This window comes from Apostichopus japonicus, chromosome 3 (genome assembly GCF_037975245.1).
Source record: "Apostichopus japonicus isolate 1M-3 chromosome 3, ASM3797524v1, whole genome shotgun sequence".
Lineage (NCBI taxonomy): Eukaryota > Metazoa > Echinodermata > Holothuroidea > Aspidochirotida > Stichopodidae > Apostichopus > Apostichopus japonicus.
Window position 1 is genome coordinate 445683 of NC_092563.1, and position 27904 is coordinate 473586.

Below are 27904 nucleotides of genomic sequence, written 5' to 3' on the forward strand. Positions count from 1 at the left end.
AAAAACCCAAAATTTTCTTGTACGCTCCGCGCCAACCGATGGTGGCGCTCCACTTAGATAGTCTCTACACATTAGCCCCCCAAATCATTTTCCCGTTCCGCCGCGCCTGGAGGGGGCACCCCCTCCTCTTAGACCCCTCCCCCAGGACGGCGATCCGTATCCACCTAAGTGCCCCCCCCCATCAAATGCTGGTGCCCCCCCTGTGCCCCCCCAGACTGAAAAGTCTGGTGACGCCACTGCTGCTAGTGCATGATCGAAGTACTGTATTATTGAGTAATGGAGAAAACAGTTTCGAAATGCAGTGTTTGGAAGCTACTTAAACTGCACGAATGGCATTTGGCAGCTACCGTAATTTGTAATATAAATATTCATGAGGTAAGTATTTATAATTACATTCGCCCCATGCTAATGAAAGAAGCAGCTCTACGGTAGAAGTGAATTCTCTCTTAAATAAAATGTCTCAAGACATTTTCAACGTTTTAGCGGGTAAGTAATGGGTTAATCATCTTGTATTATCATTCACGTTACATTTTCTCAATTAATTTATATCAGTTAAATTAATATTTGCACGACGCTGTTGAGTCGTTGGTCGCACCCGTCAAGTTGTCGTTGCTCAGCTAGCAAAGTAGCATGTGTGTTTTCCGTACATAAGGGCTGTAGCGAGAACAGTTGTCTATGTGCTCTTACACCATAGCGTGTATGTAAATTATCGTTCGTTTTCACAAAAACTTTGACAAGTTAAATTGCTCCATGGAATTTAGTAAACCAAATATTGTAGTACCTTCGTATTGGCATGATTGTGTTTTCATAAAATGTACATGTAGTTCGTACGTAGGGATACATAATTTTACAGATTTGAGATGTGGTGTGATGTTGAAGACAAAGAAGAGCCATTTTCTCATGAATATTCATAATATGTCCCTTGGCACTAAGTTTAAAGGTCCTTTCAAGGTACATTACAAATTACATACATGTAGAGAACATGTTCCTCAGGAAAGCAAGTGTTTTACATGTAACCTATTGATAATTTATACTTTTCACACCATGTTTGGGGAAGGGAATGGAGGGTAGATAAAAGCTAGATATCCCCAAGCATGATATGCAAATATAATCGATGGAGTTCTTCTGACAATACAATACTAGTAAAGGATGTTTCAGTTCATTGTAATTTGCTACCATTCACACAGGCTGTGAAAGCCTTTATGTTAGAGTTTCCATAATGTCAACACATTGCAATTGATTTGGAATTTGCCATTCTAAGTCCAAAAAAAGAAAAATTGAGAATGGGAGGTATCTGTTAAAGGGTGTGAAGACTCGGCAAAAAGTAACGTCTAATGCCAGTAATCTGACCTAGTTTGGAATGAGGTGTAACAGAAGTGTTAGACACCACCATTGATCCCAGAAAATACACACACAGCTTGCTACCGTCGGTAATTAGACACTAGTTTACAGTCAATACACACAGCTACTGTCAATACCCACAGCACATTGTATAAACATACAGCGATGGATATCTCAGGTCCAGCTAAAGATAACAAGGTATCACGTTTTATTACTGTCTGCATTTTGTAGTGACACAATCAAAATGTCACTTGCAAGCAACAGAAAGTTAATTTTTTCAGATGGCCGCACACGGTTTGGGGCGAGTCTGCAATGCCTTTAAGTGCCCACTAAGTAATGAACTATGAGAAAAAAATCTAGCAAGTAATTGTTGGTAGCCTGATGGTATAAACCAATGTTTTGTTGTGTTCGGATATAAGAAAATATTCGAGTGTGAATGGTTTGATTGGAAAATGACAGTTATCATGGGCAGGCATATATGGTATTTATTGCACAAAGATCATCGCTGTATGGCCAACTTGACAGGTGGTCCAAAACTTTCATTCTCAGGTTCCTGCTTGTTTTGTGCTCACTAAAAACAAGATTTTTTTCCCTAACATGCACAATTAGGAATGTAATTAAATTGTCTTGTTTTGTTTTTCCTGCTCCTGCAGCGTCCATGGACACCAGTGGACTGTCTATGCAATCTCTGTTAGATACTCAGCCAGCCCCTGTAACACAGGAGTCTCCAGGGTCACAAGGTAACTTTATGCACAAAACACAACCTGTTGGTGTTTTAACATTGTTTGTCTAAAATGTTAATCGTTGACTGAGGGTAGAATTTTAATGTTGAGTTGTCATAATCCAACAAAAAAGAACAACTCCAGTGCTAGTTATGTTCCCTAAGCTACATATTCCAGTTTTGAATGTATAAATAATGATGATGATGCAATCTGCTTCCAGAGTAGACATAAATGTTGTGTGCTACATAGTACTGTTATTTTTATTGATGAGCCTCTAATTACCCATTACTGATTCTTGGCTAAAGGAAAATCAAACTAAGGGAGAACTCAGCCTGTGATACATAATGGTATGTGTTAACAGTCCCAATCCTGACCAATCAAATCCAGTGATACATAATGGTGTTAAATGTCCCAAACCTGACCAATCCAAGCCAGTGATACATAATGGTATGTGTTAAATGTCCAAATCCTGACCAATCAAAGCCAGTGATACGTAATGGTAAGTGTCCCAATCCTGACCAATCAAAGCCAGTGGTACATAGTGGTATGTGTTAAAGGTTCCAAACCTGACCAATACAAGCAAGTGATACATAATGGTATGTGTTAAATGTCCCAATCCTGACCAATCAAAGCCAGTGATACATAATGGTATGTGTTAAAGGTCCAAATCCTAAGCAATACAAGCCAGTGATACATAATGGTATGTGTGAAACGTCCCAATCCTGACCAATCAAAGCCAGTGGTACATAGTGTTATGTGTTAAAGTTCCTATTCCTGACCAATCCAAGCCAGTGATACATAATGGTAAGTGTTAAATGTCCCAATCCTGACCAATCAAAGCCAGTGGTACATAATGGTACGTGTTAAAGTTCCTATTCCTGACCAATCCAAGCCAGTGATACATAATGGTATGTGTTAAATGTCCCAATCCTGACCAATCCAAGCCAGTGATACATAATGGTATGTGTTAAAGTTCCTAGTCCTGACCAATCCAAGCCAGTGATACATAATGGTATGTGTTAAAGTTCCTAGTCCTGACCAATCCAAGCCAGTGATACATAATGGTATGTGTTAAATGGCCTAATCCTGACCAATCCAAGCCAGTGATACATAATGGTATGTGTTAAAGTTCCTAGTCCTGACCAATCCACCAGTGATACATAATGGTATGTGTTAAAGGTCGTCAGGATTGGACACAAATACGTAGGAAAGTCAATAATGGTCACTCATCCTCCAACTTTAACAAGCATTTTAATAACACCCTCAAAGTAGTATCTCTAAGCATTTAATTGTCTAATTTAAGACTCCTCAATGCCAGGAAGTAAGATTGAGATGCAGAAACCAACAGCAACGTACTCTTGAAACCCTGTAACAGCTCAAGCATGTTAAAATTTGGGGCCATGCACTCTAAATGATCTTCAAAGAAGCTTGTTGTTTTAACCGCCCCATATATATAGATTCAGTGAAGTAGGTTTGGTTGGAGCTTCCCCGTGGTTGTATGATTTTATGATTAAATATTAATCAGCTCTTTTTAAAGACATTTCATTTAGTTGTTAACATTTATTTCAACACTGCTAACATTTTGTTTATTGGTTTATGATTTCATTCAAAGTAACATTCCTCATTCACAACAATGGTCAACTTGTGTATTATCTCTTTTTCATAACTGTAGGAGAGTCTAAGTTTGGTACTTTTCATAGGCCCCTCCCCCCCCCTCCCCACTTACCCGCACCCTCCAACATTACCACCAGATTGTCATACTATCTGACTATATAGAAGTTTTGTCCACTCCTATTCAAGAACTAATTATTTTTTTGAAATTACAGATGAAGAAGATGTATTCCAGTGTGGTAAATGCAAAAAGCAGTTCTCATCGCTGTCTAACTTTATGGTACACAAGAGGGAACAATGCAGCCAGCAACAACAGACATTAGTCACCCTCTCCAGCCTCACACCCTCCATCAGTCGCAGCCAGGCCATTGTGCAGACCCCACAGAACAACAGCGCTTTCACAGTCACCACCCAACAGGGGCGGTCTGGCTGCGGGGTCGATAACATTCCCCAGTCGCCTCTAAGCCAACTGAACCCAGGAATGATTCTGAGCGACGAGGTGTTAATTTCCCCGTTCTCTAACATCGACCAGAATATGCAACAGGGCATCCAACAACTGCAGACTAACATACAGCAACTCCAGCAAAATAGTTTGCTGCCATCAACCTCGTTAGCAGGGACACCATTCCTTACATCACAGAATGGTGCAAGGATTGTGACTTCTGTTAGTAATATGACACTACCAGGAAACGCTTTACAGACCCCTCAGGTAGGTCAAGGGAAATGCATTGATTTAATATTTTATGATCATTCTGAATCAGACAAAGTTTGGTAAGTATTTGATTTCATACACTGGTAATCTAAGGAATAAATAGTAATCCCGGGCACCACAACTCCGAGCAAAGGCAAGTCTTAAAGTTGAGGTTATAGTCAATACAAGTTGCTTTATGCTACTACATTAAACTATGTGCAAAGTTTCAAGTTTTGGCAAGACCAAGTGGAAACAATGCCTGTTCCTCCCTGGTGTTTACATGATCAGACAGTAGCCCTTGAAAACTTGAACTAGTACACTATGTCAGGCAAATATCTTGATAAAACAGGCAATCTTAAGAGCAACACCTCTCCATCATTTTCCAAGATATGTGACCTAAATTCTTTAAGTGGAACATGTTGGTGTCCACCTGTCTTGGAACTATTACACCCTACATAAACAGTTTATATCACGAGATGGCTAGTTACAGATTGGATAGCTCAGTTGGAGGAGCTTGGGACATCAAGTTTTGAGGTCACAAGCCTCAGATTAACCAATATATGTTGCTATGACCGTGTAGTATTGCTGAAATGTTTGCAGTTTAGGTACACAAAAAATTGTGAGTATTCTATTCAAAGTGGATTAATATAAAGTTGGATTGTACAATCACTTTTAAATAGATGTCTTACAGACACGCAGAGTGTTCTCAAGGGAGCCCTCATGTCCTGCAGAATATTCGGTTAACCATCCATGTCTTATACAGGGTGGTATTGTTTTTTCTGTTTTTCTCCTGCAGCAAGTTTTCACCGGAGTCACCAACAACATAAACATCGGTGGTAACCAACTGATTCATTTGAACCTTCAACCGGCATTGTCAGCTCAGACCATGCAAACATCCACAGATACTGCTCCTGTTGTTACACAACAAGTCAGAAAGATAGCACCTGCTACAGAGGTGTCTAGGCTACCCACTCTAGCACCGGCAGAAAATACAGACATTGGCACATCGGGGTCAAGCGATTACATGCTACCCATAAAAAGAACACGAAGGTCATCAGATCCAAACAAGAAAGCTGGCAAACTTAAGTCAGTGTTATTTCATGATATCACTTTACAATGCATGAAAGTATGTATTTTTTTGTAGACAAAGCATATTTTACAGTGATTAATTGGTTGCGATGTTTTTATTGTAATGACTATCGAAATATTCTTGTGAATTGATGAGCTTCTGATGTGGCTGTCTTAGTCAATGTAGATTATTCAGGGACAAAATTAGGTTAAATTTCAAGTATTCATACATTTTTGCCTACTCAGTATCTCAAAGCAGTTACTTAGAACTGAAACGGGATGAGCAAAGTCTAAATCTTCATCCTTTTGAATGCAAATTATTTGTAACAGCACGTTTTATCCAACAGGAGGAAGGGATACAATTTGGATTTAAGCCCTCAAGTTTGACTTTTGACACTGTGCTGGTATTTTCACAGGACTGGTTGTTTGGTAATGAATGTTAAGATATAAACTGCCACAACATGCTGTGAAAGTTACTCTAAAACTCTGCATAGTCAAACCCAATTGAAGGTATTAATGTTTGAGCTATAGCACCCTACGGCCAGATGGTGATATCTTTGTACTGTATGTAAAAGTAAGTTGGCCTGACATTTCGATCCTAGCAGGATCTTCTTCAAAGGCTAAAATTTTAACCTTTGAAGAAGATCCTGCTAGGATCGAAACGTCAGGCCAACTTAATTTTACATATTCTCCTACACAGGCTCTCTAGTGGATAAGCAGTTTGCTTACAGTTTTATTTTATTTTGATCTTTGTACTGTGTTAGACTAGAACAACATGCTTTTCCAACAATTTCTGACAAGTTTGAGCTATTAGACTTGGGAATCACAACAAACTTGTTCAGTTTCTAGTCAAATTTTGAAAAGCATGGTTTGGTCATGAGAAGGTGATAAACTACCCAGATATAGTATTGAGTGTCTCTGGATGCAACTTCACAAATTTATTCCAAGAATAATTGATTTTGAAAGAGTCACCATCAGATTACTGAATATTTTGCAGAAACAGTTTGCAGAGTTATACAGTAAAATATATGTTGTTCTTTTATTGACAGGTGCAATTACTGTGGAAGCACTTTCACTAAGAACTTTGACCTCCAACAACATATTAGAAGCCACACTGGGGAAAAGCCTTTCCAGTGCATTGTCTGTGGCAGGGCCTTTGCACAGAAGTCAAATGTAAAAAAACACATGCAGACACATAAGGTTTGGCCTGGAGGGAAAGAAGATACATTACCAAAAACAGTGAGTTTGCTTGCTAACACTCAACAATACATCAAGGGAGCTTTGACCAGTGTCAGTCCATAGATGTTTCACCCCCATCACCCATCCATACCACCAGCCATCCATACCACCCACCCATACCATCACCCATCCATACCACCATTCATACCATCACCCATCCATACCACCACCCACCTATCCATACCATCACTTATCCATACCATCACCCATCCATACCATCACCCATCCATACCACCACCCATCCATACCACCATTCATACTATCACCCATCCATACCACCACCCACCTATCCATACCATCACTAATCCATACCATCACCCATCCATACCATCACCCACCCATACCACCATTCATACTATCACCCATCCATACCACCACCCATCCATACCATCACTAATCCATACCATCACCCATCCATACCATCACCCATCCATACCACAACCCATCCATACCACGATTCATACTATCACCCATCCATACCACCACCCATCCATACCATCACTAATCCATACCATCACCCATCCATACCATCACTAATCCATACCATCACCCATCCATACCACCATTCATACCATCACCCATCCATACCACCACCCATCCATACCACCATTCATACCATCACCCATCCATACCATCACCCACCCATACCACCATTCATACTATCACCCATCCATACCACCACCCATCCATACCATCACTAATCCATACCATCACCCATCCATACCATCACCTATCCATACCACAACCCATCCATACCACGATTCATACTATCACCCATCCATACCACCACCCATCCATACCATCACTAATCCATACCATCACCCATCCATACCATCACTAATCCATACCATCACCCATCCATACCACCATTCATACCATCACCCATCCATACCACCACCCATCCATACCACCACCCACCCATACATACCATCACCCATTCATACCACCACCCATCCATACCACCACCCACCCATCCATACCATCACCCATCCATACCATCACCCATCCATACCACCAGCCAAGTGGGAAACATGTCACTCTGTTCCCATTCAATATGCATACCTTCCTACTCACTAAAATCAACTGACGCTGAACTGTTTGTATTTGTATTTCCAGATCTAAATTAGAAAAAAATGGAAATATACCACAGAAAAGAAACAAAACAAAGATGGTTTTTGTACCATGTCCATTTTTGAAACCTGTTATAGTGAGATTTTCCTAGTATTTAAGTTAGATCCCTTTTCTGGTCTTACTCTTACAGCTCATTCAAAAAATAGGAACTTCCTCCGATAAAGATAAGGAAGGCCCACCTGTTGTGATTGGTGAGTTAATTACTTTACCTTTGAAAGCTATAACTTTACGTGTCAATTATTATTAGTTGTGTTAATCTACTTTTTTCCAGTGTTGTCGCTACCTGGAAGAGGTTGATGGAAGGACTGAGTTTCACAACTTTACAATGTTTTCTGATGCTGAGATATGAAAAGAAATGATTTTTTATTTTTTTATAAAAGTGAATTCTGCAATAATCTGTAACATCACTGACAACCAACTATTTCAATTGCTTTGTCTATCACTTTAGTTGAAATATTAATAATTATAATAATAATAATAATAACCATGGAAATTGACTTCCTCCATTTCCTTAATCTCTCTCTCTCTCTCTGTCGTAAAATCTTCCAGATAAAGAAATGGGGGATTTACATCTTGGTGTAGATGAGAAGACAGTACTCTTCATAGATAATTCTTACGTTTGTCGTTTCTGCGAAGAGAAATTCAAGAGTTATTTCCAGCTGAAGTCACACATGTCAGTCCACAAGGACTTACAGGTAATGTTAGATGTGACTAGTCTTATCCAGGATATGGGCAGACTCCTCTACTGTAGGAGTAACTTGCTTTAAAGGAACTCATATCTACAGAAGATGTTCCTTCCCTGACTAACATCAAAACAGATGTTTTCATACCCTCAATAGAGTTAGTTGCCTTAATCCAAGAGAGTCTTTTTTGTTTGTATTTAAGTTTTACTGTGAAATGTTTGGCCCCACAAAATATACAAAGTATAAACATTTCAAGGTTCTGTTTTACATCATGTTTCTTTTATCAATTTTTTTTCAATTAATTTCCAAAATTTCTTATCAGGAAATTTACATTCTATTTTTGTTAATGGAGCTCTCCATGGCCTCTAGACTACTAATATTTAAAAATTCTTTGCAGAAATTTAGAAAACAGGTCTCAGAAAGTAACTATAACAATGTAGGTGATTACCTCCTTTGTACTCTGTTTTCACCCTCCATGTTCATTCTCATAACAGCAATTAATCTCTTTAATCTCCTTTATTTGTCCTCAGGTTTATAAATGTGTCGTTAAATCCTGCGATGAAGTCTTCAAAGATATGGACAAATTCATTGACCACACCAAGACGCACGAGAAGGAGCTTGTCTATCGATGTCGGACTTGCAACAAGCAGTTTTCCACCTTATATGACCTTGGAGTTCATCAATACTCACATAGTCTTTATCCGAACCAAGGCCCGAAAGCAACCGCGAAGTATGTAATCCTCTGTTCTTCTACAGCTTTTAAGTCTACAGCAGTTTAATATAAACAAAATATCAAAAGTTCTGTATGTATAAATCAATGTCCGCAAGCTATGCACATAAAATCAAAACTATGTGTTTAACAAAACAGGTATATTCCCAATAAATTCAAGTTTCAAATTATTTTCGGCATTCCATGGGTAATATTTATAAATAATTCATTACTAAAAAAGGCAGCCAATACAGTAAGCAGTTAGTTGAAAATAACTTATGTCAGATGGAAGAAGTGGAAATAAGTAAATACTTTTCTGGTCTGATCCCTTAATCCTCCCTTCTGATCCCTTATTAACATAAAAAAAATATACATACATCAATAGGTACTGTATGTACTCTTCCTCCACCCCAAGATATATCTATATAAATACTTATATACATGTCGGACAAGAAAGTGATTCTTGGACTGACACATCTAGAAAAGGAAAAGAAAATTTCTGGGAACTAAATCTGAAAACCACAGTGCCATTCGGCTGAAACATCAGAAACAACCTGCCCTGCCAGATAAGTCAAACCAATTCCTTTGAAGTTATGATGGAATCAGATTGAAATAATCCGACACGGATTAAAGATAATCCCATGTACCAAAACTTCTGCTAATCCAGCAGAACTCAGTAAGCCACATTGACTTCGTTGCCATGCCGAAACTCTTCTCCTATAAGAAGTTTCAATTCCTGCTACTCCTTGTCACTTTCCATGATCATGCACTGAAGAAGTTTGAGCTAGTTTTGCTCGAGAGCAAAACCCAAACTTTCACCTTTTTTTAATTCCAATTACTCACTAATTTAATTTTTGTATCTCATTCAAGATCCAGCCATTCTCTAAATGCAGCATAGTTGTATAAGTTTTCTCCATTTATTCTTATACACATACATATATGTTGTAAGAGGGAGAGGAGAAAAATAAGTAATGAAAAAAAGAAAACACTAAGTTTGATTTTTATGCATTACAAACAGATGGCTCTTGAATATGAGCTCTATGTCTCAGCATTGATGATCATTACTGTACTTATGTACACAGTTTCAATTGACGTATTCCTTTACATGTGAAAATAGACCCTTATTAATCCTGAATATTTTGAAAAACAAACTCACAAAACAAATGTAAATGTTCGCACTTATTTTGCAATGAGGAATATCTGAGGCATGCACACTCTGTTGAAGAAGGAATATGTTTAACATGCAAAGTCTAGAAATATGACCTTAAAAATTGTTTTAGAGACTGTTGCACCTGTTTCATGAAATATACAGAGCCCATTGTTGTACCCTTTTCTGTAACAACATCCTACAATGAAGTGAATTCCCTCTATGAATTCAAAGTGTCTTTTGCTTGTTGCTGAAAGTTTGCAAGTGCTGTTGCCCGGTATGTCAGATTGTACGCTCCATAGACCATTTGGCTATATCCAGGAGCAGTAGAACATTGACAATGAATTAATGAATAGTGCCATCTATATACAGTGGCTTTACTCTATTTCTGTGGAAAGTGTTCCAGTACCTTTTCATGGTACATACTAGTTCAATGTTTTTGAAATGTTGCCCTCTACTTGGTTTCATTACATATTGATACCTCAGTAATTGGCCATGTGTTTTATAAATGATTATGTTTTGATGGTAATTGTGTTGACATCTCAATCTCCTATTACAGAATAACCAAGTAAACATGAAAGTTTCATATCTTGAACATCTGTTTAGATTTTGAGAAGCTGCAAACAGACTGGAGAAAGAAGTTAAATGTGTTGTTGATTTAGTACAGAAAGTGTCGGTCACTTTCTAGACTATTACAGTCTTCACAGATGAAGTAATTCATGGGCCTAAGCTGACCAAACCCACTGATAACAAGGGGCAGTAGTGGTCCTCTTGGTTCCTCTTGTATTCCCCTGCCTCCTCCCAGACACAAAGCTTCTTAATAAGATAGAGAGAGAGAGGGAAATCAATACTGCACATTGAATGAATTCAAATGATTTTGCCTGGCTTTGATCTGTCTAGCTAGCTCTTGATCTTTCTAGCTAGCTAATATCAACCATGTTTCAGAGATATAACACTGCTAGTCCCCTTGAAATACTTAATTATATTAAGTATTCTAAAAGTGCAGCTGGAATTTCTGTCAAAAACCTAAATTATGTCTGCTCACTGAGATACTCTATAAATATGTTTGATTACAGATGATGCACAATGTTAGCAACAAATGATATTCGGAGATGCACTGCTTGCTAGTTCTCATGCATTTCTTCTGTTGTCCGCTTGTCAACAAATTTTTCAGTAGGATCTACCATCATTTATTGGCAAATTTCTTTATGCCTTTAGGTTTAGCCCTCATCTGATTGAGACCTTTAGAATGTATTATCTTTAATTTTTTTTTATTCCTTCAGAGACTTTAAATGTCCAGAATGCAATACCAAGTACGCCTCACCAGAAGCACTGGAGCATCACATAAAGACCACTACCCACAATTACCCATGTCCAGAGTGCAAAAAGGTGTTCTCATGTGAACGTTACTTACGTCGGCATCTAATCTCCCATGCTGCGGTCGGCCAATTTACTTGCGACATCTGTCAGAAGAGTTTTAAGACGGAGTATTACTTGCGCTCTCACATTCTGATTCATACTGGTGATAATCCCTTCCAGTGTGACATTTGCCCAGCAGCATTTAATCGAAAGGACAAACTGAAGCGACACAAACTGATACACAATGCTGTGAAGAAGTACAAATGTCCATTTAAGAGTCTGACAGGATGCGAGAAGGAATTTCACCGTGCTGATAAACTCAAGGCACACATCATCTCACACAGCGGCATCAAGCCATTCAAGTGTGACAAGTGCGACCGCTGTTTCACCAGGAAACCAACTTTACAAGAACACATGAAGTTACACTCGGGTGATTTTCAGGTGCACTGTGGTCGATGTGGAAAGGGTTTCCAGAGGGAGAAGTACTTACGAAGTCACAGGTGTAACAGTAACAAAGGTCCCAGACGGCTTTCCAAAGAGACGTCAGAGAAAGACGATGAGCAGAGAGGAGATGAGGACGGGGAGTCTTCCTCTCATGGTCAAAGAGAAACATTACGCGGCAGCAGCGGTAAACGTAAACGCAAGCTGTCACTGGATGACGGGAGGCAGACTCGAGTAGTTCACACAAAAACCAGGCAGGTCTTAATGAAGGGTCCTCAGCTTGTCAAGAGGTCCAGAAAGTCTAAACCTAAGCAACGATCTCAACGCTCTGGAAAATTTGACTTTATCGAGGAGGATGTTCATACAATCAGACAAGCTTTGGCCGTTGAACTTGAGGAATTACCAGAGGAAGAAGTGAGGGAAGCCCTACCCACTGAACTTGAGGAATTACCGGAGGAAGAAGCAAGGGAAGCCCTCCCAACTGAACTTGATGAGGAGGAGGTGGAGGAGAGGGCACAGGAGGAAGACGGACAAACTCTGGTTGGGGACCTTGAAGAGAGACCACAGGAAGACAATTCCACTGATGTAGTCTCTTTACAAACCGTACAAAGAGAGACAGTGATAGTCCTCAACTCATCGACCGAAGCTGACAACAACATTCGTAAAGCCATGGACGATCGTGAAGCCTTGATGGAAAACATTTTAAGTGAAGGGGATAAATAGAGGTTTTTATTCCCTCTTCTGATAAAAAGACAACGAAAGAAGTACAGCTAATACTGAAATCGATGTAATTTCACTAAAACTGGAAAAAGGCTGAAAATGCTTCAAAAACAGATTTTATAACTCAATGATTTTGAAGGAAGTTGAATGTGGTTGGCTGTAAGCTATTCAGGAAGTATGTGCAGTGACTATGCTTTATCTCTGTTTATTTCCTGTTACTCAAGTCATCAGTGTTAGAGATTCTTGGAAAGGGAAAAGGAACAGACTACAATGTTAGACCTAACCAGCATGACATGTTAAAGTTCATCTCCAGTCACATTTGTCTCCTTCATGTATATTGAAGGAAGCTATAAACAGTTAGGCTTGTTTTGATATTTATAAATCTTGTCTCAACTTCTAAAAGCAATGGGATACTGTGTTTTGTCCCTTATCTTTTTGGTTTCCTCTTCGCTTATCCTTTACTTTAGCCGTTGCTCATTCGTTAACTGTTTTGGAGGTTTCATTCGTAACAAAAGTTACAGTTCTAATTTTTTTTTTTTTTTTTTGGGGGGGGGGGGGCATTGCTTAAAGAGTCATGAATTAAAATTGGCTATTAATTAGCCAATGTAGTAGTTTTGAGACATTTGGACTTGTGTTTAACAAAATGCTAAATACATGCAAATTGCATAATGCCAAAGGGTACCTCTAGTGATACCCTAGCAAGGAAACATCCATAGGAAATGGTCTTCTTTGTGAAGGATGTGTGTGAAGGAAGTGTGTTCTTTTGTTCAAGGAAGTTCACTCTCTATCCAATATTGTTACAAGTAAGCCTAACTGTGATATTAATACGGTCTCTCAAAAATTCACATCTTCTTGCAAATAGTGTTTTGTCTCTTTGTTTGGGAGGGTGAGGGGGTGTGTGGCTTGAAGGAAATTTGCATGCAGCATGCAATTTATTGTACAAGAGGGTATGTATGTATGTGTGTATGTGTGTATGTATGTGTGTATGTATGTATGTGTGTATGTATGTATGTATGTGTGCGTGTATGTATGTATGTATGTATGTATTTTTTTTTAATTGCTTTAGAGCACATAAGACACAATGGATCTAGACTGGTCTTTTGTTGCAGCAAGAAATCAATTTGCGAGATCTCTAAGGAAAACTTTAACGAATGATGCCAACGATTCCTCAAAACATTTCGTCTAGTTAGTCTCTGATTTTTAGTTGAACATTTAAAGAGTGTTTGACTCACAATGGCAGAAATGTAGTTTCACCTTGTAAATTAGTTTGTCTCCATAATTATTAACAGTCTGATATTATCGCGATGTTTGTCTCTTAGCAGGTAGCAGAAATAATTACGGAAATGAAGTGCTCTGCACTTCAACAGTTTCTCTTCAGTGTATCATTGATGCCTAATTAATTATCTAGATGTGATATCTCGTGTTGAGTGTGTTAGATTACTCTTTATCAAGCTTGCATTCGTCTCCTAAGTTACAGTTTCTTTTACACTTATTTGCTCTGACCGTGCAATCAAAGCGAAATTGAAACACTCGTTAACGAGTGATGGAGCTGGAAATAGTCAGACTTTTGTTTTTCCTTTCACGGAACATCTCATATTAAGAGAAAAAGAACTTTCTCTTTGATCGGTGATCACTATGAAGATGTTAATTTTCCTAAGATGATACAATGCCATGCTGAGGTATTATAATAGAAACAGCAATGTTCATATAAATACAGAATGGAATTCAAATGAAAAGAGTTAACAAGTGTGAATTTCTATATGAATACTTTACAGCCTTGGAATGAAAACAGTAGCATCTGGGAGGCCAGCAGAAGGGAGAATGACTAGAAAAATTACTTAACAAAAATAACAATAATAATACATTTATATAGTGCAAATACAACTCTAAGAGAGCAATGATCTAAAGTGCTAATTCACAAAGACGATATATATATATATATATATATATATATATATATATATATTTAAATATAAAACTTCAAACTGAGCTAAGGCGTAACAATAAAAAGGAATTTCTTTAACTTGGTCTTATAAGTTAACAACAAAAGTTAAATTTCTAATAACCAAGGTCAGAGAATTCTAATGATTTAGGCCAAATTTAATGAGAGAATGATCACTGTTGGACTGCATTGGAAGAAGAAGGAATAAAAACAAGGAGATTTTTATTAGAACTGCTGAGACTTCTGGAATTAGGGAGTGATAGGGATGTAGAAGTTTACTGAAGGAGGAGAGTCTGAAGTGAATGTTTTCAAACAGTTTGATTGGTTTCAATTATTTGGGGGAAGGGGGGTCATACATAACATCTTATCAGAGTTAAATTATTATATAATATAATATAAATTACTCTGCAGACATTAATTAACAACACATTCTGTATAACTATGTAAAGAAATTTGGTCTTTAGCTTTATAGATTGATTTAATTTCTAGAACCATGTTCATACACAATATATGATTTTACATAGTCTGATAAATGTATTCAAAACGATTGACAAATCAATCAAAATGGATTGATTCAATTTTAGTTTGATGAGTTAATAACATTACAATTTTTTTTTAAATGATGGAAATTACCCACAAAGGTTGATTAACGGCAATCACTGTATTTTATCGAGACTGTGAGATACTGAATTTAAAGTTCAGGTGTTTTGTGTGGTGGTTGGTGTGGTGGTTGGTGTAGTGTGGTGGTTGAATTTCTGTGTGGTGGTTGGTGTTTTGTGTGGTGGTTGGGTTTCTATGTGGTGGTTGGGTTTCTGTATGGTGGGTTGGTTTCTGTGTGGTGGTTGGTTTCTGTGTGGTGGTTGGTTTCTGTGTGGTGGTTGGTTTCTGTGTGGTGGTTGGTTTCTGTGTGGTGGTTGGTTTCTGTGTGGTGGTTGGTGTAATTAGGCGACAATCTTGCATCATGGTTTAGATTATCCGATTGGTTCATCTCCTGAGTTGTTTCAGTCTCAGAAGTTGCAGCAGTAGGGACAAACTAAAACGAATGACAGCGAATGACCGAATGACAATTGACTTTGTACAGGGTTAATTATCATTTGAGAATGACAGCGAATGACAACGAATGACAACGAAGGACAGTGTTGAGAAGAGATAGAATGATTAACGGTGTGGAGTAAACGCGGTTATTGGTTTTCTGCGCAAAAATGATTTGAGGAAAATCGCATGTTACGTGGTTGCAGGGTTTTGGTGTAATTTACGGATAGAAACCACAGGGAAAGTTTTTGTGTGAGAATGCGCTTAAGTGCTGTGCTTTTTACCTCTGTAGATTTATATAGAAAGATAACTGAAGCCGTTTCAAGATTATAGTATTGTTAGTTTCTAACAATTAATATCGGAAAAATGACGTTAAATTTACTTTTTAAAATCAGACTTACAATTTCGCTTACTATAAGGTGCGTTTTAATCTTGTCCGTACTTTACTAGATCTAGATACCAACGAAGTCTGAACTGTGATATCCGGTTGAAGCAAATGTCTGTGCTGTCATTACTGTCATTCGTTTTAGTCAACGCAATTTTTTAGTGTGTACAACATATTGTCATTCGTTATGTGTAACGCAATTGTCATTCGTTTTAGTAACACCCCAGCAGTATTCCTTACAACAGAGTTCTATTTTTTTGTATTACTTGTTATTTAATTTTCTATATTCATCTACTCTCATGTACATTCCATATGAATATTTATCATATATTGTGTTGTAATGGAACAATTGGTACCTGTATCACACACATAATCCAATGCATGCCATGTTTCAATTATTCATAATGATGTATCTTCATGTTTGATGAAGTTTCTCCCATCAAATTGTTAAAAATACATGAAATTCAATATCAAATGTGGAAAGACAATTTGTCCCAAATGTATTATAAAGACCAACATTTGAGTGGAATCCTGACACAAGTGTGTATTTACTATTGTGTGTCTGTTATTGTCACACTCAAATCTTATCACACTCCTGCCCTCCCCCTTCCCCAACCCACTTCACAATTAACATAAATGTGTTGGGAAAATATTTATTCATTGTGTGTAAAATACAGATTCAATGTTTGGGGAAAAAACACTTTTTAGAGGGCCAGCATGAGGCACTTTATAATTACAATGTACAAATATCACATAAAAATTATATGAATTTATATCATCATATGTAGAGCATATGCCATGGAATACTGCATCTTGTATATCAGTGTTACTGTGGCTACCTTTTGTCCCGATTAGCTACGATTGTGTCATTTTTGATAAACAAACAATATACGGTAGTCCTGGCAGCAGACTAGATTGTCCTAAGTTTATATTAAGGTCTTTCTAATTTCAGATTTATCACTGACCCTTTTGGAAGCATGATACAATTCTTTTCAACACAAACATGATTGAATTATTGTATTTACATGGTTTGGTGAGTTAAATGTAAAGGTTTATCATTTGTGGCTGAACTACACTATTTAATCACCTTTTGCCAAGAAAATTTTGGGGAAATACTGTTAGACTGCTCTCCAGAGGTCAGGGGTTCAACCTCCCCATATACCCCTCCCCATATACTGCTTCCCATATCCCCTTCCCATATACCCCTCCCCATATACCCTACCCACATGAAGTGATGTTCCACTTTTCAACCACGTAATAACCCTAATTGCTACACAACATAGCCAAATGGCGACACAAATGAACAGATGCATAGCAGTTCTTTGCCGAGTATTTTTACAATTTTTCATGAATCTTACAATTAATATGTCAATCCCAAAGGTAAAAGCAAGGCTGTATGCTGTTGGTGCAAGAACATCACCAAAGTCCCACAAGCTGCTCACAGAAAAGTGGATAATTGCTTTCTTAGAGGTTGGGAGATGGGGTGAGGGGGGGGGTGCATTTCAGCTGGGATGACTTCTATATTCATAGAAAAAACATCAGATAACAAAAATATTTTTTATTTCCATCTGTGTCATTTTATATTTCCCATAGTTTATGTATTAAGCATATGATTTTATAATGCAAAAATGACAGATTCTTGAAAGAAAATATACCAGAATGGAATAAATGAAGGCACTTTTGTTACAGTATAAATCCAATATTGACTGAAGAGTTGCATATTTCAGCTCCATCACCATATAAAATCAAAATAACTAAAACATTTTTGCACAAATGGTTCCCCCGTGAAATTTCTTAAAAGTTGGCTACTTTCAGGCACATCCTCCTCAATAAATACCAAGTAAAAAATTTAAAAACTTTAATCTTATTCTCTTGCATCAGACACCAAGGTTTACTCCAAACAGTAGTTAACAACTAAATTTCCCAATATTTCTTCTCATCACAAATATACTAATCTTGAAGACACCATGTTTGGAGAAATACCTCACACATTATGATTTGCAACTTACAGAAGACAATGTGAAGACCAACAAAAGACAAAGCTCTACTTAAGCTCTGGTTGAAGAGTATACATTTCAAAACATACACCTTTCAATATTTAGTATGATGTGAACTGATTACTACTGGCAGATGTACTGGCAGTCCTAGAAACCAACATACATTTGCAGATCCAGAGTGACAGTGGGGGGGGGGGGAGGGGGGTTCCACACCCATCTATCTAGTATGAACTCCAAAAGGGAATCCCTATGACATGGTTTTCAAAGGCACACTTGCAAGGACCATTGTTTGTATGCTAAGCAAGTTATTTAAACCACATCAACTGACTGTGTAAGATGTGAACTATGCCATGTCACAAATGTAAATATGCACATAAAAGTACCAGATTGATCAGTATGGCAATAATGTTGATGATATGCACATCTGGCTTTTTGAGGTTAAACACACAGTCAGTGCTTCAAATGTAGCCAGTCGTAGTATATTTAACATTTAACATCAAAGTATGGTTTCAGATGTGTTGAATCCCTGAGATTCATTTTGTCAACTGTTCTTGAGGAACATGCTGTAGGAAAATTAGGGGGTGGGAGAGGGGGAGGGAAGTATGCATTTTATGGGGATTATCTACACTTCAAATAAAATATTTTTTCTATACAATAAAAAATCTACAGTGGAAGACTTTCTATGTTATTAAACTGCCAAACAGGCAGTGGTTGTAGAACACCCCCCCCCCCCCAAATGTGACTTAATGTCCTCCATGAATCCTGGGGAGCTCTTGGGATGCTTAAGTAGGAGAAACTATGTAATACATATAGTACCAAACAGGTCCATAAATATATTCAATGAGAAGGGGTGTCACATTGTGTCACATAGTTCTATGTATGTTATTTTGCAGTAGTATCTATACATAGAGTACAATTACAAATCCGTGGTGGCAAATAGAGTACAGTTAAAATACCAGTTTGAGTACAGACTTATCTAATAATTAAAAAAAAGGAGTGGAAAATTAAAGAAAAGAAAGAGAAAAGAAATTGATAACTATTTTCACCCAGTACCTCCTCCCTAATATCTCTGGAATAAACATCTTAATATTTTAAACATATTTTTCACTTTAACAAAACTTTCTTTTACCATAGAATCGATAATCAAAGCATCCCATTTCTTGAAAACATTTTCTCCGATAGCAAAAATATACAGGATTAAAAAAAAGGGAAATTAATAGGATTTTGTTGCACATCTTAAGGGAAAACATAAAAGTAAAACAGAAATGTACGTAGGGAATGAAAAAATTGCAAGAATCTGGTTACAGAAATAGAGAAAGAAAGTGGAATGGATTAAGTATGTACAATAGGATAGATTGTTTACTATGAAAGGAATATTTACAACATCAACACATAACAAAGAAGATTTAAATAGATGCTGTTTTATTTCCCCTATAAAAGCTTCCTTTTGATGATGTCACTAGCAAAGGTCACAAGTAAAATGTCGCATTTAATAAAATTCTGCCAAATCTCTATAGGCCAACTAACATTGGAGAGGAACAGGGCTACATGGAGCACATGGGCAATGACAACAGAATGCACTAGTACTCCAAAAGTTTTATTGGTCAAATTTCTTTTCCTCCCAGTTTTTTCTTCAGTACAGCTATTTAAACTTCAGCAATGACAATAGGCATGATGCAATTAATAACATGAAAATTAACATGTGATTGTCACTGACATGAGACAGCATTTGGTTCATCATATTAGCTTACAATGTAATAGGGTATCTGTGTGTCTTAATAGGGTATCTGTATTAAATACATGTTGGAAAGGTTGAGTCAGTTGATCGTGATACTGAAGTATAAACTGTGTAGAATCAATGACTGTATTAAACAATATACATAGATGCACATCACTGCAAAAGTATAAATTGTAATATCAAATACATAAAATTTGCATAATAAAATCAAACACTACTAAGCATTGAGACTCTTTGGATGGTCAAAAAATCTTCATAAAAAAACAAAATATTAGAAATTCATTCTTACAAAAAAAGTCCATATAAATCTTTGTTATTTTGACATTTTTTTTATATGAAATGTAATTCAGTTTTTTATGATTCACAATTTGCTTGTACAAAATTTCACATTTCACAAAGAGTTTCATGGCCATTTGTAACACCAGCACACCACGAGGACTGGGAATAGTTATGATTAGGCAACTACAGTACAGTCCACATAATCCAGGCTTCATCATCATATGCTTTAAAAGGAATACTCCAGTACAATGTGACACTGCAACACTGTTAGCTGAGACTCTCTATCTATATCTTGTCCCTAACTCAAGATTAATACCTCGATCCTTCCCTGAAGTGGATCTCAATAGGTGGGCTGTAATGTCTTAATAGCAATCCTGTAGTCTCATACAATAATCTTTTGATGATTGTTTTCTTGCAGACCTGGTACATTTGGAATGTTTGTTTAGCCGTCAAGGTTCTCTGTATTTAGAATTTCATGAAAATGCAACTTTTATGTCAACTTTGTTTTCTTTTTCTTTGAGTTAATTATTATAAAGAAAAAACAGAAACATTTTCTTGCAAAGGAAACTGCTATGAGGATGTGGTTTTGACCTAAATATGCAGAAAAAGTTTAAAGTATTTTTATTCAGCAATCAACTTCAGCCACCAGAAGATCCCTTAATGTATTAACTGGTGTCATTATATTACCATTACCTCCTCTTAAAGTGTATTGTCTTGAGTTGTCTTATCTTGTCCTTTTTTCTGTTTGAATCTATAAAAGTATTGTATAAATTTATGCAAAGTAGTATGTACATTGCTTAACACACATACAGAAAAGGAGTCATTAAAAAATACTTGTAAAAAGGAAGTCAAATTTGAATGATAAGGGCTCAAGTGTCATTTTTAATGAATGACACTGTAGTTATAATATCATTCATCATTAATACCAACTAACACACTGACAATACTTCAGTTCAGTGCAACAATGAAACTTACTTTTTATTTTGATTCAACAGACAAATTACACATGTTTATTATTCCAGCTAAATAAAAACAAAAAAATATATATGTATATATTATAAAACCACTAGAGTTGCCATTTGGAAGAATTTTTAAGGCCCTGTTAAAAACAAAAAAGAATTATACTTTATGAGAAACAAAAAAAAATCCCTGAAATTTCCATGTGCTAACAAATTGGCAAATATTGAAACATAATTAGAGATGATTGTTATTGTCAATGGAAGATTATTGGCATTTGCATAAGTTGCCTGAACTCATTAGGGCAAGCCTAAAACTATTGTCTACTGTGGCAAGACTTTGTTTACATTTCAGTCAATATCATCTTCTCAAATTTGGACAAGATGGGGGAGACGGAGGGGAGTACATCTATCAGCAGTTAAAGAAACATCCTTTCTTAACACATCTTGTACAATGTTTGTACAAAAACATGAGACACATGGGCACAATCTTCTAAGCTATAATATTTTACCAAAGTTCATTTCCTTCAATTGAAACTTTTTGTAACCTAATATGAAATCGTAAATGATTACCAACAAACTTATATACATGAGGAGTAAATTTGGAAAAATGTCAAAATGAACTCTTTTTCTCATTAAATTTGCTGTAGTTATCTGTTTTGATTCTTTTCAAATGTAAGCAACTTATTATTGTTTGCTGCATTAAAATGACATAAACCTTAAGAAGTGTACTCTTTACATACTCCTAGTATTAAACACAAAGGTGTCAAGAGCTTTAAAACTACTTGGTATGTTTTAAAGTTTTTTTCCCTTTTTTCTTTATTCCTATTATTTTACATTCAAAATTGAAAGTGAGACGGTAATGTTTAAATCAAAATATCCTTCACACTGTTCTTCCAAAACAACCCAAAAGAAAAAATTATATGAAAAGATATTAACAATTCTCTATCTCTTGTTAATCCTCTATTCATAAGGCTAATATATACAAAAAATATCATGTAAACCTTTTGTAACACTGGAGCAACCAAAGATCTACTTTAAAGTTTTTACTACACTATCTACACAGTGTTTACTTGTCTAAATATTTCCCAATAAAAGTTATAAACACACATTAATTTTTTCACCCCATATCCCATTTTTTAATTTTTTTTTTATTAATGAAATCCCTTTTACCAAATTATTTGATATTTATTGCATTTAAGTAGTACTGATTTAGTAAATATCATTCCATCACAAAAGATACAACCAAAATAGAAAACATTTTTTTCCTAGAGTGAATATTTTCTGGTCACTCTTGCAAAAACATGTCACCTAGTCGATTCGAAATAAAACTTGATAGGTTGATGGCTTTCACATTTCATTACTTTCTCTTGGACAGTCTGAAGGGTAGTAATTGAATAAAACAATCATAATTTAACTCAGTCTTGAATAATTCACAATAATGCTGAAGTAACTTGAATCAAACTCAAGATTTGTAGTTTAGAGACTCAAGACTAGATATAAACAACCTCCTGAATCAACAGATTGCAGTTGAAATCCACTTCCCCATGATACGCCCCCCCCCCCCCCCACAGCCAAACACCCTCCACTCATCACCAAACATGATAAAAACTGTCATGAGGAAGGCATACTGGACTATCCACTTTTCTTACACATCAAAATATTGCTAAAATGAAGCCAAAAACTCTTTCAATAATCTTGTAGGTTGTCTGACTCTAACACTCATCAATGAAGTACAGTATTTGTGTTACATACTGAATATAAACCCAACCTCCCCCCCCCCCTCCCATCCCATCCCCACACCTTTTCCCCTCGCCTCCTCTAACCTTGTACTCCCAATATCTTGGCAGCTGAGTCGGCAGATTCAAGTATCTGGTCCATTGTTGACGAATCTTGAATTCCAAGCAAATCTTTGATGATATCAGAATTACAACCAGTCATGTCCCCCTCTACTACCATCCCTGTGTCATCACTAGCCGATGACTGGATACTTGAATAATTCCAACTACCATCAACTGGCTTTCCATCAACACCTGCATCTTCTGAGCTAGCATCCAACTCTTCTTTTATAAATAATTGTCCATTTGAAAAATGGACGTTATTCTGATAAGGAGTTAGAAGCTGTGAGACACTGCTAGAGTGGTCAATGTGACCCTGCCATTTGGCTTTCGAAGAACCTAATTTAGGAAGAATATTTTTGATCTTTTGCTTAGAGATCTTCTTACTGGGAGTGATGACATGGTCGTTCAAAGGTTTTTTGGGTAATATTTTAACTACTGCAGGTGCCAAACCAACATTCGTGGAATATGAAAACAGTACCTGTGAAGAGCTTGGGTCAATCGTAACTTGTTTAGGAGGATTACTGCTGGATGAAGGTGCTTTCTGAACACCAGGTTCTGACACCTTCCCACACCCTGTGATACTCATCACATCCTCTTTCCTCTTGCCATGTAACTTCATAATGTGTCGCTGGCAGTTAAATTTTGTAGTGAAGGTGGCTGAGCATTCTGTGCAGTTGAAAGGATGTTCAAGCTGATGAACCTTTAAGTGACGAAACAGAGTTAGCTCACTCTTGAACTTCTTGCAACACTGGTCGCAACTAAATCTTGCTCCCTTCTTTCCCTTCTTTCCAGAAAGGGTGACTTGTGGTATGACAAGAGAGGCAGCACCTGACAGATCACCTACCATGGAGAGCATCATTTGACCATCACCGGCAGCAGTTGAAACATGGGAGTCGCTATCAGAGTTCTCACAACCGTCATCTTCGGAGATGTTTCTATCAGAGAAAGCTTCATCAGAAGGCAAACTACCTGGCTCTTTATCCATCTTCAGAGGAGTTCCTGGCAACAATTCCCTCTTTTCAATAAGAGTACTGTAACCATTTAGCCCATTCTCAACTTTCACTAGAAATGGAGATGCTCCACCAGTTTCAGGGAATGCACTCTCTGATTCATGATATGACACAGGCTCCATCAACTCATCCCCTCCTTGATCCATGTAACTGTTATTGGTATGGACAGAAGATGAATCTTCATTGTTCTTTTCTTCCAAGAGCTGATCAATTGGTTCCCTGTCGACCTGAGACTGGGAACCAAAGAAGAGTTGGTTACGTTTCTTGGTTCCCTCTGGAATGATACCAGAAACAGATGATGACAAGACTGGGTCATACCCTTGCTGGATCTTCTCTATGAGATCCTTATTATTGACAATCACATCAGGAGCTTCCATATATTCTTTGGGGAATGGAACCAGTGGATGATCATCTTTGTAATGCTTCTGTAGCTTTCTTCGAGTCGAGAAGGCCAGTTCCCTGCATTCCTTACACTTGAAAGGATCCTTCTGAAGGTCGCTAACCTCCACTTCACCTTCTTTCTGTCCCTGGTGACGCCTATTGATGTGGCGCTCGCAGTTGGACTTGGTCGAGAATGTTGCTCCACAATGAGGACATTCGTATGGCTTCAGCCCAGTGTGAGTAATGAGATGACGCCGGAGGGAACTGACCCATGGAAACTTTCTTTGACAGTATGGGCATGTCTGCCTGCTCTCTAACTTCCCACTCCTTGAGAATTTCATAAAATCATCTGCATCACCTTCCTCTTTAATTTGGTGCTGATGATCTCCATGGACATTCTCAGAATCTGCCTTTGATGTATCAATCACAAGTTTCCGCTCCTGGTTTATCATTACATCTTCTGCTCCATCTGCATCAATGGACATCTCAACATTCTTGTTAAGCTGAGATGGAGGCTGGTCTGCAAAGTTCTGCCTGTTCACCTGAGGAGACATGAAGTGCTGAAATTTATTGGAGTCTGTGGCAGCAAGCATCTTTGAAATACTGGACAAGTCCACATTAGAATCTGACTGATGACTGGATGCTGAAGTCTCTGTGTTACTACTGTCCACCACATCAGTTTCTCTCAGATTTTCTCCCATGGTTCCCTCTTCTTCCTTTCTTTGCAAACAATTTTTTAGGATGCTGATGTGGGAGTGATCCCTGTTTATCAACTTCAGTTGCATAGGAGTGACTCCACTCTTTATTTCCCTCTGATCAGAATCTTCTTCTTCACAGTGTCTCTTGATCATGTGTTCATCAAGACTTGAACTCTGGGTGAAGGCAGCAGAACACATGGAACACCTAAACGGCCTCTCCCTCGTGTGTGACCGAATGTGAGTTTTCAATCTGCTTCCTTTCTTGAACAATCGTAGGCAATGCGGGCAAACAAGTGAATCTAGACGTGGGCTATAAAATTTTCTGTATGGATCTTTGTATCTCATGGCTCCTTCGGCATTGTCTAAACCACCCTCGGCAGTAGTAAAAGCTCCTCCTGCACTGCCAACATCAGGAGAGTAATTTGAAGTTGAAGGTATATCTGGAGACATGAAGGAGGGAAAGCTCACTATTTTAGGAAGAGACAAATCTAAGGGTTCCTCTTGGACACCGGAGGACCTCTCTTTGTAAATACCACTGACATACACTGGGACAGGGCGTGGCAGTCTTGAGAGATGAGTCTGATTGGCAAATGGTGAATCTTCAAAAGTATGTATTTCTTCTTCAAGGGGCTGTAAGGTCTGGCTGACATCTTCTTTCTTAACCTTGGATTTTTCTTCCTTCTGATTAAGGCTTTGCACATGCTGCTGAATCTCACTTGAACTGAGATGACGATGCTTGCGTAACATATGCCTCACACACTGGTTTTTCTTTGAAAAGTTCATATTACATTTGATGCATGCAAAGATCTTACTGGGTGACTTTTCATGAATTCTCATGTGGTTTTGCAAGTCTCTGAAAAATTTGAAGTCCCTGTTGCAGATTTTACAAATGGTATCTGGGGAACGAAACTGCCCTTGTTCAGGCAATCGCTGTAGAGGATGGTGCTGAATGTTAACATCAATATCAAGTTTTGAAAGCTTTGCATGACGCTTCTTAACATGTCTTTCGCAATTTGCCTTGGTAGTGAATGGGAAGCCACAAAGTTTACAAGAATAAGGACGTTCCCCACTGTGGGTTCTCATATGGCGAACAAGGGTACTTTTATCAGCGCTTGAGTAATCACAAAGCATGCACTTGTAAGGAGTCAAACCCATATGGCTTCTGACATGCACCTTTAGAGTACTGCGAAATGGGAAAGCCTTGCTGCAAAATTTACAAACATGACTAAACTTCTGCCCTGATGAGCCATCATTCCAGCCATCACTGTCTTCTGTCATCATCCTTTCTCTTTCAAGTTCATCTTCATCAATATGACTATTGGCTGAAGCAAACTCAGCAGGAGTAAGCATGCCAACTCCCACATCACCAGTGACTGGTTCAGCATCTTGCCTCCTGGACAGTGGCCCATGAGCTTTGGCCACATCACCAATCATCTTGCTGCTATCTTCTATTTCGACAGAGGGCTTTTTTGGAGCCCCACTGGCCATCTCTCCTTTAAGTGGAGAAAAACTTTGAGGAAGAGGTCTACCAGATCTACCAGATACTTCCCTGCTAGCCTGTTCAAAATTAAGAATGGGGAATCCTTTCCAAAGACCATCCCTATTTACCAAATGATGACTATTGTTTGCATAATTAGAAGATCCTGCCGTTTCCAAATACTTATTGGACAAAGTACCACTAAGTTGAGGTGAGCAGTTCCGTGGACAGCTGTCTTCACATTCGTCAGAAGGCTGGAGACTAAGAGCATTCATGAAGCTATCTTTTGGACTTTTAGGCAGATCGATAGTTGCTTCATCAGCAGCGGAAGCAGGCTCATCTTTTATAATCTTTCTGTTTGTGCCTAACACCTTCTCTGGTCCATGCAAGGATTGTTGACTACTGCCTCCATGGAGGGAGGAAATATGAAGATTCAAGGCAGCCATGCATGGGAAGACTTTTTTGCATTTCAAGCAGACACTTGTCCGCACATCTCCATTCATGTTCAGAGAATTTTCTTCGCACCAAAGCTGAGCAATGTGTGGAAATTTTGTTGTTGAGAACTCAGCAGCACATAATTCGTCAATACCAGATGACTTCTTCAAAGGACTACCCCCAGAGGATTTACACGTTCCATTCCCACCAATTGCATCTTTTTTGTGAACCTTATACAAGTGCATACGTAGCCCTCGTTGATTGCGGAAGCTAAGATTGCAAAATACACAGTTGAGGGTCATGTCTGGGTGAAAGGTCATGTGGGTTTCAAATCCAATGCGGCATATAAAGGACTTGTGGCAAACTGGACAGTTCATATCACTACCAGAGGACATCCCATATGTTTGCAATCGCTTGAAATCCATTCTAGCTCTTTTTGGGGTTGAAAGAAGAGACAAGTTGAGGCTTCCTGCAGCTTCATCACCCTTGAAGCTTTCTTGGGGTCCAGCGCTCTTATCAGTCTTTTCTTGTTCCTCTTTGGAACCTTTCTCATGTGTCCTCAGATGCCTGTTCATGTTCCCATTTGTAGTAAAAGACATGTCGCACATGGGACATTGAAATGGTCTCTCACCAGAATGGATGAGCATGTGTCTATCTAAAGAGCTTGCTGAACTCAACTTCTTACTACAGATGTTACAAGTGTGGCTGCTGGCTTCATTATGGCCGCGAATGTGGACGGTGAGATCCCGAGGATTGTCAAAGATCATTTGGCACAGTTGACAGATGAAATCTTCAGGGGTTTCCATGGGTCTTCTTCTCTTGTAAATGGCCTGTAGACAAAATAAAACATGTATGACATGATTAGTCCATT

At 37.9% G+C, this 27904-nt stretch overlaps 2 protein-coding genes across 2 annotated transcripts in view; one reads left to right on the forward strand and one right to left on the reverse strand.

The window, feature by feature from the left end:
• Positions 1–284: 284 nt before the first annotated feature.
• LOC139958774 (zinc finger protein 341-like) lies at positions 285–22554 on the forward strand. The gene is made up of 9 exons (XM_071956109.1): positions 285–486; positions 1995–2081; positions 3890–4383; positions 5162–5451; positions 6483–6672; positions 7934–7994; positions 8353–8498; positions 9017–9216; positions 11626–22554. The coding sequence occupies exons 1-9, from the start codon at positions 456–458 to the stop codon at positions 12863–12865; spliced, it is 2739 nt and encodes a 912-aa protein (XP_071812210.1). The 5' UTR covers positions 285–455; the 3' UTR covers positions 12866–22554.
• Positions 13412–27904, reverse strand: part of LOC139958767 (uncharacterized) — a 48131-nt gene continuing 33638 nt past the window's right edge. The window contains exon 3 of the mRNA XM_071956100.1: positions 13412–27863. Coding sequence (XP_071812201.1) covers positions 23013–27863 — 4851 coding nt within the window. The 3' untranslated portion in view covers positions 13412–23012. The remainder of the gene's footprint in view (positions 27864–27904) is intronic.